Source organism: Accipiter gentilis, chromosome Z (assembly GCF_929443795.1).
Source record: "Accipiter gentilis chromosome Z, bAccGen1.1, whole genome shotgun sequence".
NCBI lineage: Eukaryota > Metazoa > Chordata > Aves > Accipitriformes > Accipitridae > Astur > Astur gentilis.
Genome location: NC_064919.1, coordinates 51,849,251 through 51,869,272, shown reverse-complemented (window position 1 = coordinate 51,869,272; position 20,022 = coordinate 51,849,251). Strand labels below are relative to the sequence as shown.

Genomic DNA, 20,022 nt, shown 5'->3' with positions numbered 1-20,022 from the left:
AGACTGACAATGTAACGTGTCCCTGATACTTTCTGTACACCTTGTTTTAGAACTAGTTATTTTCCTTGCAGTATGTCTAGCCCACTTTGCCTTATAGTGATTTTTTAGCCTCAGTGACATCTTGTGGCTGTAACATGCTCATCTTTCAATTTTCAAAAAGTTAATTTTTTTCATCTTGTAAGGGTTCCACTTTGAAAACTTTGTGAGAAAGGTAAAGAAGAAAATTCTTAGTCATACGGAGCTGTAGACTTGCTCCCTGAGTATCAAACAAGTTGAATAAAAGTCTTTAAATAAAAACATCATCTGGAGTTTTATAATGAGTTTTAGCCTGTGTTAAAATGGAATGAAACGTGGTAAGAGATTTACACAGGTATACACAAAAAAATGAACACAAGCTAGGACTTAACACAGCTGGGCATGACTTTTCACGTCTCAGATAAGAGGGTATCACTGGCTTTCTTGTCAGGCACCAATTACTTCCCCACCAGTAGGACTGAACTTTTCTGACTTCTGAAATGGTACTTCAGAAGACTGCATCTGATCCACAGCTCATCAATAGGCTTCAAGGGCCATGGGATTAACCTGTTAACATTTGTCTTACTTCTTCTTTGTTTTCCATTTGAAACACATCTCTATTCAGTTCTATCAGTTGCTGGCTTTCCTGTCCTCATTTATGTCAATGTTGTACAGAAGGTAATGTAACAGCAGTGATATTCTGTTCAAATGCCATCTGACTAGTATTTGCTGACTCTTCCTAGGTAGGAGGACCCTTGCTTTAGGCTAGATAGGGAAGGAGAATGCAATCCAAAAGAAACAGCTGTCCTAAAAGCAAAGAAAGGCGAGCTTTTAAACTATGACATTTTAAAATACTTCATACTTCAATTACTTGTTCATGAAACAAAATTTCAGATAAATGAGTATCAGTCAGTAGAAAGGGAGATAAATTTTCTTTATGGCTAAGCTGCTGACCAAATGCCTGGTTCAGGGCTTGTTCTTCACTGAATCATCTCCAGATCACTGGTGCGGAGTTACTGCTGTTACTCCAAAAAGGAGAGAACAGTTTTTTCCATGCATGGGTCCAGCAAGCCCAGTGTGCACCTGCCAAATTTCATAATGTTCTGCTTCAAACTGTCAGGATAGAATGTGCATTATTGTTGGATACCGTTTCCGTTTTGTACAGAAAATGAACAGGATTTCTATTTTATTTTACAGTTGCACTTTAACACTGAGATGTGACATTTCTTGATGCTAAAGGAGAAGATAAGACTGCCTAAACTTTTCAGGTTGCTTTTCTCTTCATGAACACATGGGCTGTTCTCTCATCATTACTAGGAAGGAGAAAAGTAGTTTGGTTATGTGTGCATGCCACTGGTGAATGTAAATGTTTTCACTATGCATACACTGTATATGTTAGGTTAAAAGAAGATACTTTATGCTGGCATTTTTTTCCATGCAACAGTTGCCTCCCTTTCATACAGACAGCCTAGGCTCATCAAAGATTTTGGGCCTAATTCTGCTTTCACCCAACTGCTGATCAAATGTAACTCTGCAAAAATTGGTCAAATTGTTCTGGCAGGCGAGAATATTTGGGCTCATAAGTAGCTCTCATGGGCCCAATTTTCAAAAAAGTGGATTGTTTATGTGGCCTTTTAACTTGAGGAATTGTGGGTGGTCTGCTCCCCTATAACTCAGACTGATATATGAAAGTGAATTCACTACTGGGAGAGATACTGGGAGAGAGCAAGTTGGAATAAAATGGAAAAAAAAAAAAAAAAAAGAAAAAAAAATTGCTGCAACTGGATGGCTTATGTCACTAAAACATTTTGGTTTTCAATAACTCTTTCAAAAAACAACGGTGCACAGAATACCTTAGAGCTTACAAATAACTTCTGCGACTTTTGGAGGATGCAAGAGGAAAAAGATTAAGTTATCCTCTTGAAAAAATCTTCCTGTGCTGTAAGCAAATGAAGCCAGATTATGGCTATAAAGAGCTGACAAGGAATAAAGTAAATAGTTCTGCTTTTGTGGAAAGTTGATCCATCTTCTGAGGAGAAGAAAGGAATGAAAAGAGGAACAACGCTTCCAAAACAGCTGCTACTCTATGCACCCGAAGTCAACATGTCAGGAAGGAACTTGATCATTCAATAAAAACATGCAGATAACCCCCAAATGCTGGGAATTACACTGACTTGATGTATATAATAATTGGCTCTGAGTAATAGAGAATGATTTGGACTTTTTGTGAATTGGGTTAGGTAGAAATGGACTATGTATATTTTGTTAAATCAAATGTGTTCCTACCTGTGTCTCCAAAGAAACACAACTAATATTATAGGACAGAAGACTCTACCTAGGAAACAGACACTCTGGAAAAGATTTGTAGGTTATAGTTGATACTATGAGCCAGTGAAACAGTGGCCAAAAGGTTTTATGCAACCATTGGATGTGTAAACAATGAAAACTAACTAGTGGTGAATAGATGATATTACCAGCGTATCTAGCACAGATGCAAGTATTGCTGATCGTTTTCTTACATCCATAACTCATGCAGGATGCTAAACTAGAGAAGGATCTGAGAAGAGCCAAATGAATGATTAAGAAAAGACTCAGGGAATCAAACCTACCTAAGTTTGTCAGAGGATAAAATTGATAAGGCCATAGTTCACATTAGTTCGGGAAGTCCTATGGCCTGTCTTATACAGTAAGTCAGCATATGTTATCAAAATGGTGCCTTTTCCTTTTCAGTCTGTAAAAATGAAGTCTTGGAACAGATCTTTATATACAGAATTGCTTCAGGTTGCTAGCTTTCAGGCTGGCACAGTAAAAGTGGCATGTGGCTCCAATCTTCAGTTTATCATCTTATGTAAAATAAGTAGTGTTTCATGCCGAAAATTGCAGTGACAACGTTGTCCAGTCAACTTCTTGACTATGACATTTGGTGCTCTGTACCAAACACTGAATGACATTAGCTCAGAAATATTTTTGCCCTGGAGAGTTAAAGTGTTCAAAGTGATGCAGGAGCAAGGGATCAAGTTTAGATTCAAGTAAAACAATAGATACTGACCTAAAATTTCAGTAACATAGTGCTTTGGAAAGATAATCTGATGGCAATTTACCAGCATCTGAACAGTGCAAATGAAACAATTGTATGAAATTGCTTATGGATTTATTTTTTTTTAATCAAACGTTTGGAATTCAATGGGCTTGGATGTTTACTTCTTGCATTTTCATTCCCTGCTGTTATAAATCTTTCCACTAGATTGTATGTCCCAAAAGACCGGATTTTGCTCCAAAACAGGGCCAAAGAAACAGGTTAATAGAAGCCATTGTTATGTTTGGTACTTCAGAAGAGGTGTGCGGATGACAGCCTAATTTAGAGGGAGAAAGCCTATTTTTATTTTAATTACAATTAATATCACTAAGGATGAGAGCATCATGAGCAAAAGCTCATACTAATGAAAAGTTCCTTAGGAGGCAAATAAGACTGCTCATTTTTATTATCAGATAAGACAAATAAGAAATACTTAATAAACTCCAAAAGTCATATTGCTAAAGCATTATGACAGAATATAGGAATTGCCATTATTTGTTTTGGAATAAATACCAAACCTCAGGAAAGAGTTTTCCAGGTACGCTGTAAAAGTAACAAAAAAATGCCCTGATTCTATGCTAGCATGATGTTTTAATGAGGAAAAAAAAGCACCAAAATATGCAAACAAATACTAAAGCCATGTCAGGGATTGTCATTCTGCTGAAGCAGAGAATGGTTTCTGGGGATGGAACATGTAACTGCCTGACAGCTTCTATGTATCAACAGAGCATTTACTATGACACTTCATCTTCCATGAGGGGGTAAATACACCCTGCTGAAATACTGAAGTCTACACTGCAAATGGTCATTTACAGGTCAACAAAAAGGTGAATCTCTTTCTCCACAGCTCCTTACACAGCATATTCAAATGCTGATGACTGTATTCTGCTCCCATCCCCTTTTCTGAGTGATTAAATCACTTGAAAAGAGTTGAGGAAGAGGAAGGAGGGGACAGAGTTTAGCTACCACCTGTCTCTTCCTCTAGCACTTGAGAAGAGACCAAGGATTGCAGGTGCAGGATGAAGAACAGGATTCATCCTAACAGATAACAGATTTTAAATAGATCTGGGAGAGGCTTCCTTCCCTGCGATGTTGCAGCACTTTTCCTGGGATGGCTCTGCCTTGCCCTGTGTAAAAGGATACTAGCAAGTAACTTTGAGACCTGCTGGATTCTGTCCACCAGTTTGGGTTTATACAGTTTGACATCACTAACTGCATTCACAAGTCAATAAAGTTGCATTATTGTTTTTGCTATTGTCATCCCTTTTCCCTAAATGACGATGGAGAACTGTTAGAGGAGGCTGTCCCAGAACCGCCCTGCACTGACCACATATTTTGGCAGCATTGTTGACTTCCACTTCTGGGGCTTCCTTATTTGGATAAAGGAAATATCTTAAAACCCCCGTACATTCTTGAAAAATCATAGTCCTACTAAGTGTAGTCCAAAACTAAATTCAGTACATTATATGTGACTGTTTCCTGATTACATCCTAAGTACAGAGACTTTAAGCTACAGGTGAGGTGCTAAGGGAACCAGAAAAAAAACTTCTGCATCAGTCTGCCTCTTCCACAAATGTTACATATCTTAGTATTTTATCCTTGGGGAACAGCAGATGGTAAGTGCTTTGGGAAGGTCTTTAAACACTCTATGACAATTTCAACAACTTTTTATTGTTATTAATCCTAGATCTTGTATAGCTAGTTAAGCCTCACCCAGAAAGCCTCACCCAACAGAGTTTATATGTGTTATTATACTTTGGAATGTTAAGTGTTTTAGATGCAGTCTCTGCTGGGAGCTCTTATATAAATAACAGGTTTTCTTCCATGAAACAAGCAAGTATTCAAAACACACACACGAAAAAAAAAATTTAAAAATCCTGAAATTGTGCTGTATTGTTTAACTTCTTAGGAGGTTGTGATGTCATTTTTTATAAGTTAAGAAAAACAAATGCTGTCACATTCTGAGTTATGAATAAGCCAAAATAAAGAGATTAAATGTTCCAAACACGTAAACATTTCATCCAATTAGTTAGTTCAGTCTGGCTTCTCTATCTCTGAACTGCTTCCAATAAACTTTGAACTGCTTCCAATAAACTTTGAATATAGAAAGATAAACCCATTGATAAGTTTCTACTACTGTACAGATATAATGTTGCTTTTCATAAAAAGTAGTTTTAATATTTAAATTTGTGTATGAATGATTTGTTCTTTTTCTGTGGTAATTCCTGATTTTCTGTGACTTTTTTTTACTAATTCACTGTATTCTGTTACTCTGAAACAATTCTGAAGGGGCCTGATTCTGAAGACTCTGAAAGACCATCTCTGGAATAATCAGATGTTTGCTGGCTGAGTGTCTCCAGAGACAAGATGACTGTAGAGAAAGATCACAGAGAAGTAGAGCAGCTAAAGTTAAAAAGTGATTGCTCAGATGCCAAGAGATGAAATCTGATTGGTGCAAGCATATAGCCAGCAAAATGCTAGATTTTTTTTGGTTTAGAAAATGGAAAATGGCAAAGGAAAAATGGAGAGGAGAGGAGTTGTAGATATTCTGCTTCACTGTTTTTAGCATTGGTAGTAAGGCATATTTCTAGAGGTTGAATCCTTCTCAGTTTCACCATCTGGGGTGGAACTACACTATCAAAACTGCATGCTCTAAGGAAAATTATTAACTTTTCAAGAATAAAAACTTTAGCTCATTAACAAATGTAGTATTTCAAACATTGCTGTTTTCTGCATAAAATGTTTCCACCACTGGTTATCATTTATTTAACTTCAAAGGTTCAAGTCAAAGCCATGCCAGATATTAACTATAAAGAAAAATCATGATTGGTACTTCTAATTGATTTTGAATAATGTGTAGTTAAAAATGAAGAAGAAAAGGAATCTGAAGATACTTGTACAATGTACTTCATCCACCCCGTACCTGAGCGAACTCTACCTATGGAATGGAAACTGCCAAACAAGCTGAAAATCATTCTATCACTGGCAAGCAGTGGAGGAAAAGAAAGGAAAACTTATACACATACTGTATATTCTTTGAAAAGTGCTGGGGCTCTTCACTGCCTACACTGAGCAGCAGGTGACATACAAGAATGAAGGGCCTACCTACAGGCACCTGTGAGACACCTGAGGGCTCCCACATTCAGAATCCCCCAACCATCTAAGCAGGACCAAAGTATCACAACAACTTTACGAAAGGATTGTGTATTTACAACACAAACTCCTGTTCACTGATGCAAGTTCTATTTGTGCAAGCACCTAAGTGGGGACTGTGAATATCCAAATGAAAATGCGTCTCCCATTGTAGCTTCTGAGCTGCTGGAAAACCTGGGCCCCTGGAATTAATTCTGCAGAAATACTGAGAGTGATGGGACATCACTACTGTAGTGCAGAGGGGGCATTTTGCCCAAACATGCTGTGTAATTCTGAGAATGATGTAGGAAAACGCCTAAAGCCTCAGATATTTAATTTAACATTGACCTACCATGTATTATGCCTGCTTGGAGGCTCTACCTGAATTTAGATCTGCAAGTCTGTGTTTAAAAATGCATTGCCTTTTCTGCAGGGTATAATGAAGTTATACAGGAAACAGAAAGAGACACAGAACAATCCTATCTTGTAATACCAAGGCAATGTTGCTGGGAGGAAAAGATTAAGAAAAGGTTAGATTTTCTAAAAGCGCACCCTGCCTGCACTCTAAATGTGGAGGAAAAGCATATTCTTGCTAAGCATATTATTTGCCTTCTTCTGGCTAATGCTAAAAACTACTACAAAGTTGTTAACGTGTCCCTTTTTCTGAACAAGGAGAGTCATTCCTTAGGAAATCTCCTTACATACATTCACTCCCTACACATAAAGCCTTGATCTTTTCTTAGATCTTAAAAGATCTTAAATCTTCCTAAGTCTTCTCAGATCCTTGGGCTGAAGACAGCATAGCTTTGATATCTTGTGCCTGGCAATATTGTTGTGAGTCTCACAAAAGAATAAGAAGCATACTTCTGTGTGAGAAACTATGAATATGATATTGTTTATTAAGATTTATGTCAAACCCAGTGTAAAGATTAAACTGCAAAAAGACATGAGATCACTTATGTAATAAACGGGTTAAATTTGTTCAGGAAATCAAGAAGGGGGAAGAGATGTTGAGAGTTAACATGCCTTGTGTAAATGACAATACTTGCTCGAATTATGTGTGGAGGTCCCGGAAAGAGGGCACTTGACTAAATAAGGGGGAAAAAGTAATGGGTATCACTCCCTAGATAAGGAAAGGAAGAACAATAGCTGCATTCCTCCACATCAAAAGACATTCCATATCAAAGGACAGTCATCCTTGAGAAGATCTACCGAATCTGCATGATAACAGACTTACACCAGTGAAGAAAGAAGAAACAGGACAAGGCGGAGACTTACAAGAAAAGGGTACATGAAATGTATATAAGGAATGTAACTGTAACCAAAAGTACGGCAGTTGGTGGAGCGCAGACTCCCCTGCCGTCCAGCGCTGTATTTGCTCATATTCTACTTGCTATAATTAATAAAATTTTAATTGGATTATGATCCCTTGTGGTCGCAATTTATGACAATTTTGGTGCCGTGACTCGGATAAGGAACGGTGGGCTTCTGTCCTCCGGGGAGGCGCCCCGCGGCAATCCGCGGCCCCGTGACCGACAGCCTACCTCAACCTTACCGACGAACCTAAATTCTAGAATAGTGAGCAAAGGAGAGACCGGTAAAATCCCATAAAAATTCTGTGCACGGGAGTCCGGACGAAGACGCAGGACGCGTAAGTATATTGCGAATTTGTTCGCGGGTTTGCCGTTCGGGCGGGATTGGGTTTCCTGGATTATAACAAATGAGAGGTTCGATATACTGAACCAAGCGAGTGTGGACTCTTAAGTACTGCGTTTCCCATCTCCCGCGAGGGACTGGGCCAGGAACAAGGGGAGCGAGTGAGTGTGTGTGTGTGGATAATCCAGAAGATGGGGGCGAAGGGCAGCAAGCCTTCGACTCCCATGGGAAGGGTACCCACTGTACCTAAGAATACCCCTCTGGCATATATCTTAGACGATTGGAGATATTTCCCTGGAACATTAGGGAAAGATAAGCAAAAAATGATAGAATATTGTACTAAGGTATGGGGAGGGAAGAAGATTTCTAAAAATGTCTTTTGGCCAGTCTATGGGTCAGAAGAAGATTGGGTAAGACAGCAATTAAACCTCTGGGTTAATAATAAAAAACCCCTTAACCCGGAGGAGAGTCAGTATGCGGAAGTGTGGCTAGAAAGACCGGGAGCTAAACTTTACCCACTGAATGAAGTAAAAATTAAACAAAAGAAAAAGAAGGAAGAGTTGAATGAAACCCTTCTAACCCCCCCCCCTTACATTCCTCCTCCTGCTCCCGCAGCCCCTCCAGAGGTCCCCAGAGCACCCACTCCCCAACCAGAGTCGGAACAAGGGTCCCCCCTTCCTCCTAGACGTGTGACTAGGAGCCAAAAAGGGGCAGCTCAGATATATCCTCTAAGGGAAATGCCCATGGGGGGACCTCAACCTGTGATTGGATATATTTCTGTACCCCTAAGCTCGGTTGACCTGCGAGATTTTAAAAGAACCGAGATGGGAAACTTAATTGAAGACCCACTCGGAGTGGCAGAAAGATTAGATCAATTTTTGGGACCAAACCTTTATACTTGGGATGAGATGCAATCTATCCTTGGTCAATTATTTACTACCGAGGAAAGAGATATGATTAGACGAGCAGGAATGAGACTGTGGGATGCTCAGCATGCCCAGGGACCCCAAGCAGATATTAAATGGCCACTCCAAAGACCTAATTGGGATAATCAGGATCCGGTGCATAGAACTCATATGCAGGACCTGAGAACTATAGTAATTCAGGGGATTAGAGAAGCAGTACCCCGTGGCCAGAATATCAATAAAGCATTTAATGAAATACAAAAGAAAGATGAGAGCCCTACTGAGTGGCTAGAACGACTGAGGAAAGCCCTTCAGCTATACTCTGGGGTAAATCCAGACGACCCTTTAGGGCAAGCGCTCCTCAAAACTCAGTTTGTGGCAAAATCATGGGAAGATATCAGAAAGAAAATTGAAAAGTTAGAAGACTGGCAGGACAAAGGGTTAGATGAGTTGTTGAGAGAGACTCAGAGGGTGTATGTACGTAGAGATGAGGAAAGCCAATTGGACTGGAAAGTAAAGAAGCAGGAGTTGAATGCTATTGTTGTGAGAAGAGAGGACACTTGAAGCAGAGTTGTGGAAGGAAACAGTAGGATGAACAAATGTTTGGAGGTGAATGGGGGAGTCAGGGGCTCTGCTTATTGGGGACTGGAACATCTACGGAGCCCCGAGTGGAATTGAAGTTGAGTCCCCAACGGGAGGGAGTGCAGTTTTTGGTGGATGCAGGGGCCGAAGGATCCACCGTTCAAGGGCTGCCCTCCGGCTACACCCTTGCTGGGAACACCGTGAATATTATAGGTGCAAAAAGGAAACCTCTTGAGGCCCTTGGTGATTTACTCTGGCTCCCTGGGGCGGAATACGGTTTGTTAAGAAGGGGTTTGGTTTTGAAACTGAACTTGAGCGTTTAAGGTCAGGGAGCGGAGTCCGGCTCCGTGCGGTCGCGGTGGAGCCGGCGCTGCAGTGGCAGCGGACAACGTCCTTTGTTACAGCAGCAGAGGCAGCCCCCCCCCCCTCCCCCCCCGCCCCGGCAACGGCCGCCGCCTCTCCTCGCGCCGCGGGGCTGTAATGAAAGTCAACTCTGTAAACAGCCAAAGAGAGTGGGGCTTTCTGTGCGACTGCTGTATCGCTATCGATAACAACAATTCAAATGGACTGTGCTACCACAAAGGTTCACAGTCACCAAATCTATTTGGACAAACTTTAGAGAAAATTTTACAAGAATTCATTTCTACCCAGAGAAGTCAAGTTATTACATTATGTGGATGATCTATTAATAACAAGAGAAACTAAAAAAAAAGGAACCAAAAAAAAAAAAAAAAAAAAACCGACTATGAAATTGTAAAACCCCCACAAACTAAAAAGAAAATTCGACAAATATTGGGATTACTAAGATATTGTAAACCATGACTTAAAAACTACAGTGAAAAGGTGAAATTAACTAATAACCAACTTAAATGGTCTACAAAAGATGATTAAAAATTACAGAAAATAAAAAGGGCATTAATACAGACACCTGTATTAAGCCTCACAAAAAAAAAAAAAAAAAAAAAAAAAAAAACCTCAGAGAAAATAATTTGTCAAATAGAGAGACCCAGAAAACAGCCCTGAGGACTCAGATCACCAAAAGTAACATAGTAATCTTCTTTATGTTCCTATATAATAGTTCTAAGAGTAAAATATGTTACTCTGCTGTAAAACTTCTGTGACAAGGAATTGTGTTTTACCTCTGAATATTTAAAGTTGCCAATAAACTATTCCTGTTAACAGGTTAATAAGAATATAAGCACTACACGATCCTGTGTTAATACCTAATTGTGTTTATAGACAAAATTCAAAGACTTTACTAAACTATCTGAAAAGTAATACTAATTTCAAGTTGTTAAAAATGTATAACTTTTAAACTAGTTACTTGCTTCTTACTTGATTTGAAAAAGGACTGTAAGCGATTAAGGTAAAAACCAATTCATATGACTGTTATAGGTTGTCTCACAGGTATTTATAACAGCATCTTTTTCCAAATACTTTGATAGTTGTTGTAATACATATTTTAAAAATATTTCATTAAATTTATTAACTTAAGACAAATGAAAATTTATATATACACAAAACTACTTAACTTGTCAATAATGAATGTGAAACAGTGTGTATTAAAGAGTTACTTATGGAAATATCGAGGTAATCGACTCAGAGGAACACACTTTGTGTCGAAAATTGTTAAAAATCTAACAGAAAGCTTGGATATTAAGTGAGAATACCATACGCCATGGCACCCACAAAGTTCGGGAAAAGTTGAAAGAATAAACGGAGAAATCAAAGGTATTTTGACTAAATTAATGATAGAAACCAAATTATCATGGATTAAGTGCCTACCTATGACACTATTAATTCTAAGAACCAGACCCCGAACAGATTTAAGAATATCAGCATTTAAAATGGTGTATGGGATGCCCTATAGAATTGAAAGTCCACAAACAAATGTTTTGATTCGAGATCGTGTGATTAATGAATATGTTTCACAATTAGCAGAACATCGTAACAAGCTTTGGGAACATGGACTGATTGTGCAACGACCTCCGTTGGACTTAAAAATTCACAATTTTAAACCTGGGGACTGGATATTGGTTAAAACGTGGAAAGAAGAAACCCTAAAACCCAATTGGGAGGGACCTTATCTTGTTTTGCTTACAACAGAAACAGCTGTCCGGACTGCTAAACGTGGATGGACTCATGCCAGTCGCATTAAAGGCCCAGTGACAAGACCCCACTGGAAAGTAATCAGTACTCCAGGTGACACCAAGATAACCTTGAAAAGATAACGTAATGATAGAGACTTTATTTGATTATTTTGCTGCATTACCTTTTAGTATAAAGTGTATATTGCTGTTTATATTTGCTATAATTACTTCTTTTTTTTTATCTATTATATATGGAAACATACAAAGTGTGCTAAAGGAAATTGCTAAACCTATGCGACCATACAATATTGAATATACACAAATGTAAATAATTTGAGCACTCTAGATATATGAATTAGGTGTAATAATTTGAACTGTAATTATTATCCATTTGCTTGTTTCAGGTGTAAGGTATGCCAGAATAAATGGTGGACACACTGTGAATATGAATACCCTCCTATAGGAGTTTGCACACAGTATTGGAAAAATCCAAAGAACTCTCACTGAATGGAAATTAAAACAATTAGAGTCTAAACAAGAAATTATTTGAAAATCCCATGAATGGTGGGAAATTTTTGCTAAAGGAATAAACCCACAATATTATTGTTACCATTCCAACAAACCAGTCCCCTTTGTAGCTGAAATCTTGGCTATAAAGTGCAGAAGGGAAATACTAACTGTGTCTTGCTTTGTCCCATTAGTCAAAGCTGCAAGGTGGGAAGCCTATTTAAACAGGCAGAAAGCCCCAAACAGCTGTTCTCCTGAAGAATTCCCTTGCTGCCGAGAAGATGATATACCCCGTGGCTCGAAGCAACCGAGTCGACGGGCAAGGCAGAGGAGGAACAAACTGTGGAGAAAAGAACCAAAACAATGGGACACAAAAGCAGCAATGGTCGAACTTCCCCAGGACTGGTAAAAATAAACTTAAATTGACAAAATTGACAGACACCCTTTTTCCTGGTATACCATTAGTTTGGTTATTGATAATGACCCAAGCAAATGGAAACCCTCATGAACCTATGGCCTGGAAATTATATAATTTACCAGAATCAAAATTAATTCAAACTCAGATCGGTCCAGGAAAGTGGAACTTCTCCGTGCATCTATATTCCCTGATACCTATAGAAGGGGGTCCCCAAGATGCAGCAATGCTTCAAGTCCAATGCAAGGCATTTTATATATGTCCAGCAAGTAACCCTGGCAAAAGTTATTGTAATTATCCAGGTCATTTTTACTGTGGCTATTGGGGTTGTGAAACTATTGCTTCAAGTTGAAAAACGCAGGGAGATAAATATATAGATGTAACTTGAGGACCCCCAGGCTACACTCCCTCAACACATGATTTTAGTAAAGACCCTATAAAACCCTGTGTCGAAGTGTCCTGTAAAAGAATTGAAATCACCATAAAAAAACCCCAAGATGACACATGGTTAATTGGCCGTATCTGGGGAATTAGATATTGGGAACACGGAACGGATAGGGGAAGTTACTTTAGAATAGTTAAAGAAAAACTTCCTCATGATCCTTTGTTGATAGGACCAAATCTGGTCCTGAATCCACCCACTTCTTCTGAAGAAAAAGTTGCCCCCGTAATTGTTGTAACCCCTTCTCCAGACTCTCTTTCGGAAACAACTAATGATACTGTGACTGAATTCTCCTTATCCAGGGACCTAGAGTTGTCAGAATCCAAAGACCCCTTATGGAATCTAATGCAAGTCTCTTATCGTGCTCTTAATGAAAGCAAACCAAATTTAACTAAGGAATGCTGGTTATGTTATAATGTTAGACCACCATATTTTGAGGCAATTGGAAAACCAGATAAGATTCAATGGTCTAATGGTTCAAACCCACGAGAATGTCCATGGGATGACCGGAGGAATCATACGCAGGGAATCACTATTCAATTAGTAACAGGCCAAGGAAAATGTATAGGTACAGTGCCCAAAAAGTACCAGCCTTTGTGCAACCGAACAGTCACTAACACCAACATAGAGAAACATAAGAATCAAAGGGACAAATGGGCTATCCCGACACCAGGAGCTAAATGGGTTTGTTCAGACATTGGAGTAACGCCCTGCCTATCCCTAAACGTGTTTAATCAATCTCAGTTTTGCATACAGGTGATTATTGTTCCTCGTCTGATCTATCATACCTCTGAGGAAGTGCTACGCCACTTTGAAGGAGACCTGAATAGACAAAAACGAGAGCCAATTACAGTGGTAACCCTGGCTACACTGCTGATAGCGGGCGGAGTTGGAGCAGGTACAGGCATAGCCTCCCTAGTAAAAGGCCAGGAATTACAAAGTTTACAGATGGCTGTAGATGAGGATTTAGCAAAAATAGAACAATCTATCCAAAATTTAGCCACTTCAGTAAAATCTTTATCAGAGGTAGTGCTGCAAAATAGAAGAGGATTAGATCTATTGTTTTTAAAGGAGAGAGGGTTATGTGTAGCTCTCAATGAAGAGTGTTGTTCTTTTGCTGATCACACGGGAGTAGTCCAGGACACCATGTCTGAACTCCGGAAAAGATTAGACAAACGTAAAAAGGATCGCGAAGCGAACAAATCATGGTATGAAAACTGGTTTAATGTTTCACCTTGGCTAACCACTTTGTTGTCTGCTTTAGCAGGACCGCTTATTATGTTGATTTTGGGACTTGTATTTGGGCCTTTTATATTACGCTATATTTTACACTTTATTAAAGAACGATTAGACATGGCTAAACTGCTTATTTTAACTACGAGGTCTGGGGAAAAATATAAGAGTGTACCTATTAATGAGGATGAAGATTGTTGTGAAAACGTTATGCCACGTGAAAACTATACATATTGTAATTGTGAAGTATTACCTTGTGAATGTTATGATAAATGTTGGGATTATGAGAAAAGTTTGACTTACAGTACCGAAAGTGAAAGTAACGTCTAATAAACAATAATAGGACAAAAAGAAAAAGGGGGGATTGTGAGAAACTATGAATATGATATTGTTTATTAAGATTTATGTCAAACCCAGTGTAAAGATTAAACTGCAAAAAGACATGAGATCACTTATGTAATAAACGGGTTAAATTTGTTCAGGAAATCAAGAAGGGGGAAGAGATGTTGAGAGTTAACATGCCTTGTGTAAATGACAATACTTGCTCGAATTATGTGTGGAGGTCCCGGAAAGAGGGCACTTGACTAAATAAGGGGGAAAAAGTAATGGGTATCACTCCCTAGATAAGGAAAGGAAGAACAATAGCTGCATTCCTCCACATCAAAAGACATTCCATATCAAAGGACAGTCATCCTTGAGAAGATCTACCGAATCTGCATGATAACAGACTTACACCAGTGAAGAAAGAAGAAACAGGACAAGGCGGAGACTTACAAGAAAAGGGTACATGAAATGTATATAAGGAATGTAACTGTAACCAAAAGTACGGCAGTTGGTGGAGCGCAGACTCCCCTGCCGTCCAGCGCTGTATTTGCTCATATTCTACTTGCTATAATTAATAAAATTTTAATTGGATTATGATCCCTTGTGGTCGCAATTTATGACATTCTGTAAGTTCTGTTAAGTTCTTCTCTGGTTAAAAATAGCATTGTCAAATGTCTTCATGTCCATTTAATTGGGAAGACACTTTCAGAAAGCTCTTTTCTTCTCAGAATCATTAAAGGCATAACTCTACTGTTCTTCTAGACACAACTGCAAGAAAAACAACTTTTTTTGTTGTTGTTATATCATTGTTAGACAACAATACTACACTTTCAATATCAAAGGAGTGTAAAATCACCTGCAGCTAGAAAGTCGGTGTGAGAATAGAGGAATCTTACATTTTATATGCTAATAACACAGAATTCATAATGCAAATAGTAACGATTGTCAATAAAACATTTCCTGACAATTAACATACAGCTTGGTTTTACACTGAACCCTCAGGCCCTTCAAACTGCTGTAAATGCCAGGAAATGTCCTCCTTATTTCTTAAAAGATAAGCACAGTTTGCAACATGAAACTTGTAAACAGCTCATTCCTGACAAATTGGATGTCATGTTTTCTTCAGCCAAATTGCATTTCTTGGATTATGCAGCATTTATGACATATTTTAGACCACACTACTCCATGCATACAGGAGCCTTAACCTCTATAATTACATGCTAATAGAACCAAGAACCACGGAATGTTTACGTCTTTGCCCAACCAAATGTCTTTAGAAAGAAACAAAAATTCCAGAAGTTCATCCGTCATGCATATTCATAGATTTTTCCTGGGTGTACTTGAATAAGCAAGCACTTTTTAATTCAAGCTACTGTGCTTTACGTAGCTGTACTTGAAAGAGCATTTCTAAAATGTTAACCATGGCACTTCTGTTTGTTGTGTAAATAAGAGGTTGTAGAGAGTTATCAGATGAAACACGTTGTAAATCTCAATGCAGAAGAGCTGTTACGATTTCATGTGCAGATCTGAGCCTTAAAGCCGCCATGCCTTCTCTGCACAGGGCAAAGACTTTCTCAACAATGGCTGACATAAGGCATAAAAGATGAAGAGAAATGTGGCAGTCTTTAGTCCGTGCACACACTGCTTCATCAACGTGTAGTTTTATTTAGGATTCCCATATGATTTATTTGGCTCTTCAATGAGGTGTGCATTTTCCAGGGATAATCCAAGTATGTAAACACATGTGCCCAGACGCTATGGGAGCATTCGAATAGGCTCACGGTGGGAGCTTTAGAAATGTGTGTAATAACAACGCATTTTCTTGTGGTTTTGCAAGAGACTTATAGGAGCTGCCACGAACCTTTCGCGAGCGGCCAACACAAATTTGGCCAGGTTGATGTGCTCGTCCGATTGCCACAGCTTGCATTTTTTGACTGTTCTACTAGCAGATGCTGGAGTTGCAGATGATACTAGCCAACACGTTTAGGTGAAGGCTTGAAGGCAGCTCAGAGAGCTGTACGAAGGGGCTTTGCTCCCCGGGCCAAGCACCTGCAGCCTTTACCTCCAGACAGACGGGAGCAGCCAGCGTTACAGCACAACAGCACTTCAGCTTGCGTGCCCTAGAAACGCTCAAAGCCTTACGCGGCAAGCACATCAAGGGAAGCAGACCCCGCGCACCGGGGCGGGAGGGCGCCCACCCCGCGCCCGCACGGCTGGCTACGCCCGCCTGCCTGGCGCTGGCCGCCGCCCCCCACCTTTGCCAACGCGCCCTGCTCCCGCTTCAGCCCTCCCTCCCCGCGTGCCCCATCCTCGCGGGGGCTCCCCCCGCGGGGCCCACCCCTGCCCGCACGCCCTCTGCCTGCCTGCGCGCCCCAGCCCTCCCCGCGCAGCCGGCCCTCGCCCGCACCCCGTCCCTCCCTGTGCGCCCCACCGCTGCCCGCACGCTCCGTCCCTGCCCGTGCGCTCTGCCCTTGCTCGGGCGCCCCGTCCGCGCCCGCCCCGCGACCGCCTGCGCGCCGCGCACCCTCCCCGGTGCCCGCTCCGTCCGAACCCCGGGGGATCCTCGGGGGAGGCGGCGGCCGGCGGGGGGGGGGGGGGGGGGGGGGAGGCGGACCGGCGGCGGCGGCGGCGGCTCCCCGCCTCCCTCCCCGCCGGCCGGCAGCGGGGGGCCGCGCCCCCGCGCACCTCCCTGCCCTGCGGGGCCCGGAGGCGCCGCGCACCCCGCGCCGCTCGCAGAGGCGCGTCGGGGCGGCCGCGAGGCAGGCGCGGAGCGGCGGAGCGGCGGAGCGGGCGGCCGCCGGTGCGCCACGCCGGAGCGCCGCTCCCGGGAGCAGGATGGCCGCGGCGGCGGGGCAGCGCCGGGGCACTGCCGCCTCCCTGCTCGCCCTCGCCCTGGGGCTCCTCGCCGCCGTGCAGGTAAGGCGGTCCGGCGGCTCGCCCGCCCCCGTCCCCGGGGCGGGGGGGGGGGTGTGTGTGTGGGCAGCGCCGGGCCGGGGCTCCCGTGCTCCGGGGGAAGGGCGGGCGGCCGGGCGCGGCGGCGGGACCTCCGCGGGGCGCGCTCCGCACCTGCGGGCGCCGGGATGCTCTCCCGTCGCCGGGCTGGGGGAGCGCTGCCCCGGCCGGCGGCGGGGCTCCTCCTCAGCTGACAGGTAGCTGCCGCGGCTGCCCGCAGCCCCTGCCCCGCCCGGGCTCTTGCCTGCCGCGGTGTTTGCCGAGCGGACGTCGGCGGGAGCCTGCGCCGGGCTGGTTTTACAGCTCTCTGGAAGGGGAGGCTGGGAGGGTCGTTATTACAAAAGTTACGATACTGGCGAGCTTTGCCGGGTGTGTGGGGGGGAGAGGGTGGTTGTGGTGGTGAGGTTCTCAGACTCCTTCGGTGGGGGAAAATACTCTCCAAGATGCAGAGCAACGTTGGGAGTCCCCCGCCTGCGTTTCTGGGGCGGATGTGTCGTTTTGAAAGCAGAGCGCGGAGCTGGGCCGTGTCACTGCGTTTCCCTGGGGTGCAGTTTACATCCTCGAACATGCTCTACAGGTAGTTTGCTTTGCTTAGTCATCGATTTGCCATTGCCCAGCTTTTTATTTCAGACTCTAGCAAAGGCGAGAGGAAGAAAGAAAGAAAGAAAGAAGGAAAGAAAGAAATAGAAAAATAGCCTCTCTGATGATGTCCCAGCCAGCCCTCTGGAGACAATGAATGAACTCACTTTCAGCTTTGTATGTACCCTAAAGAAAAGCAAGTGTGAACATGGCTCTCCTAAATCATTCCCATTTGTTTTTGTTCTTAAATTTTGAAGCTGAGTTTTAAATAAGTAATAGCACATTTGCAGTAAAGATGACGATCTTTTTGCGTTCGGGGCATTAGCTTAACTTAACCCTCTCAAGGAAAAAAAGCCCAACTTAATTAAAAAAAAGTACAGGGTCACTTGAAGTAAACTTAGAAACATTATTCTCCGTGTAACTTCAGGCTGCTGCTGAATGGGACATTTCAGGTCTCTTCCTGACCATGTATTTTCTCGTCCCTTGAACCTCAGTGGTGACTGTACATCCACGAGCAGGTTAGCCTAGTGATCTGAGCAAAGTTCTTAATTCTGATAGAGAAACTTTTATGTTAGATTACTTTGCCTTCTGTTACACTACCACTGGATCCCACGTGGAGGAGATGGTTCAAAAGCACAGTGGGGGGCTGTGGACGATGAGGTGTGATGCCAGCCTACAGCTGCAGGCTTGTGGGCAGGACTGGATCATGACTGCGTCACTGGAAAAGTTGCTGACGAAAGGCTACAGGGTGCATTGGTAGCACTGATGCGCCTCAGGAACGCACAGATTGTCCCATAGAGGCCAATGTATAATGGAATTCTGGTATCTGTTTCTGAGAAAGGCCACTAGAGCCATAATAGCAGTGGTCCTGCAATGGAAACCTCATCTGGCACAACTTTTAACCCTGCCACCAACTCTGTTCCCAAAACGGAGATTGAGCTGATCTCCCCTGGCACGCAGCTCTGTCCCTGCTTATCCTGTCCCTGTGCACCTGCTTGCCCTCTTTCTTGCAAGCAGCAACTCTTTGTGGGGAATTAAAATAGCTCCTTACTTCTTTTTTACATGCAAATACAGAATATTCAGGCTTACTTTGAAAAAGTGTGGAGTGAGTGAGATGCAGTGCAGTGGCCTGGGAGCTGGAACAGACAGGCAGTTTAGTTTCCTTTGGGTAGTTAGTTACATGAATTTCATTTTACAGTTACTGAGATAGTGTTACTCTTGAAATAGCAGTTTGGCGCTGCCTCCTGCCTCTAGTCTCAAATTTACACAGTGATACTGTGAATAAAATCAGTTGTCCTCAGGGACAGCATTTCCTAGGGCCAAGAACATAATCTGCCCAGGAAGCCTGCTGTTGTTTTTCTAGCATTTGTAATGCGAGATAGTGGAATAAGTGGGGATTAAAGTTATGCTTTACTAAGCAGTCACAGGTATGTGCATGCATCACAAAGAAGATATTAAAAATGACTGTAATTCTGTGATGCTGCATTGTATTAATCTAAATTTTAGATTAAATTAAGATGAAAAATGATTGTTCTCATGTAGTAAGTATGACCATGAATTTAGGATTTGGATGATATTGCCATACCATATTATGATAAAAAGGAGCATACAAAACCCTTTGTATTTTTTTGGAAGGAGACGTAAACTGAATCTTCAGATTGGGTGTTGTTATTATTATTTTATCTGTCCTTCAGGAACTAGGCCAAATTGGGTCTTTTAATTAGTAGTTAATAGGATCTATTAATAATTACAGGTCCGAATTCTATTTTCAAGCTGTATTTTGGAATTAAGTACTAGTGTGCTGGGGATGACGTGCGTTCCTACTGCATCCTCAGTTTGGTGTTCCTGTGGAATTCCAATTTCCTCTTCTTTTTGCATAGTTTTGACAAAGAATGTCTATCACAATTTTTTATAGTTTTGTCCTCCTTTAGGGTCTATAAACCAATAGATATTGAGTTTTAGTGGAACTTATCTTCTTTAGAGTGATTCTTCTCACAGTGATTTTTTTTTTTTTAATATACTTGCTGTGGCAGATTTTAAAAATGTGGAAGAGATTACAGTAGATACCCCAACAAAAAAACCCTAAATTGGCTTTTTTAATTTCATTGTGACTC

At 41.8% G+C, this 20,022-nt stretch overlaps 2 protein-coding genes across 5 annotated transcripts in view; both read left to right on the top strand.

Moving 5' to 3' along the window:
- The window catches only part of SH3GL2 (SH3 domain containing GRB2 like 2, endophilin A1), a 579,749-nt gene that overhangs the window by 158,596 nt on the left and 401,131 nt on the right, over nucleotides 1-20,022 (top strand). The gene's annotated exons all lie outside the window — the stretch shown is intronic.
- The window catches only part of ADAMTSL1 (ADAMTS like 1), a 474,760-nt gene continuing 471,944 nt past the window's right edge, over nucleotides 17,207-20,022 (top strand). For all 4 annotated transcript variants that reach the window (XM_049794311.1, XM_049794310.1, XM_049794308.1 and 1 more), the window contains exon 1: nucleotides 17,207-17,293. In XM_049794311.1, coding sequence (XP_049650268.1) covers nucleotides 17,213-17,293 — 81 coding nt within the window. In that variant the 5' untranslated portion in view covers nucleotides 17,207-17,212. The remainder of the gene's footprint in view (nucleotides 17,294-20,022) is intronic.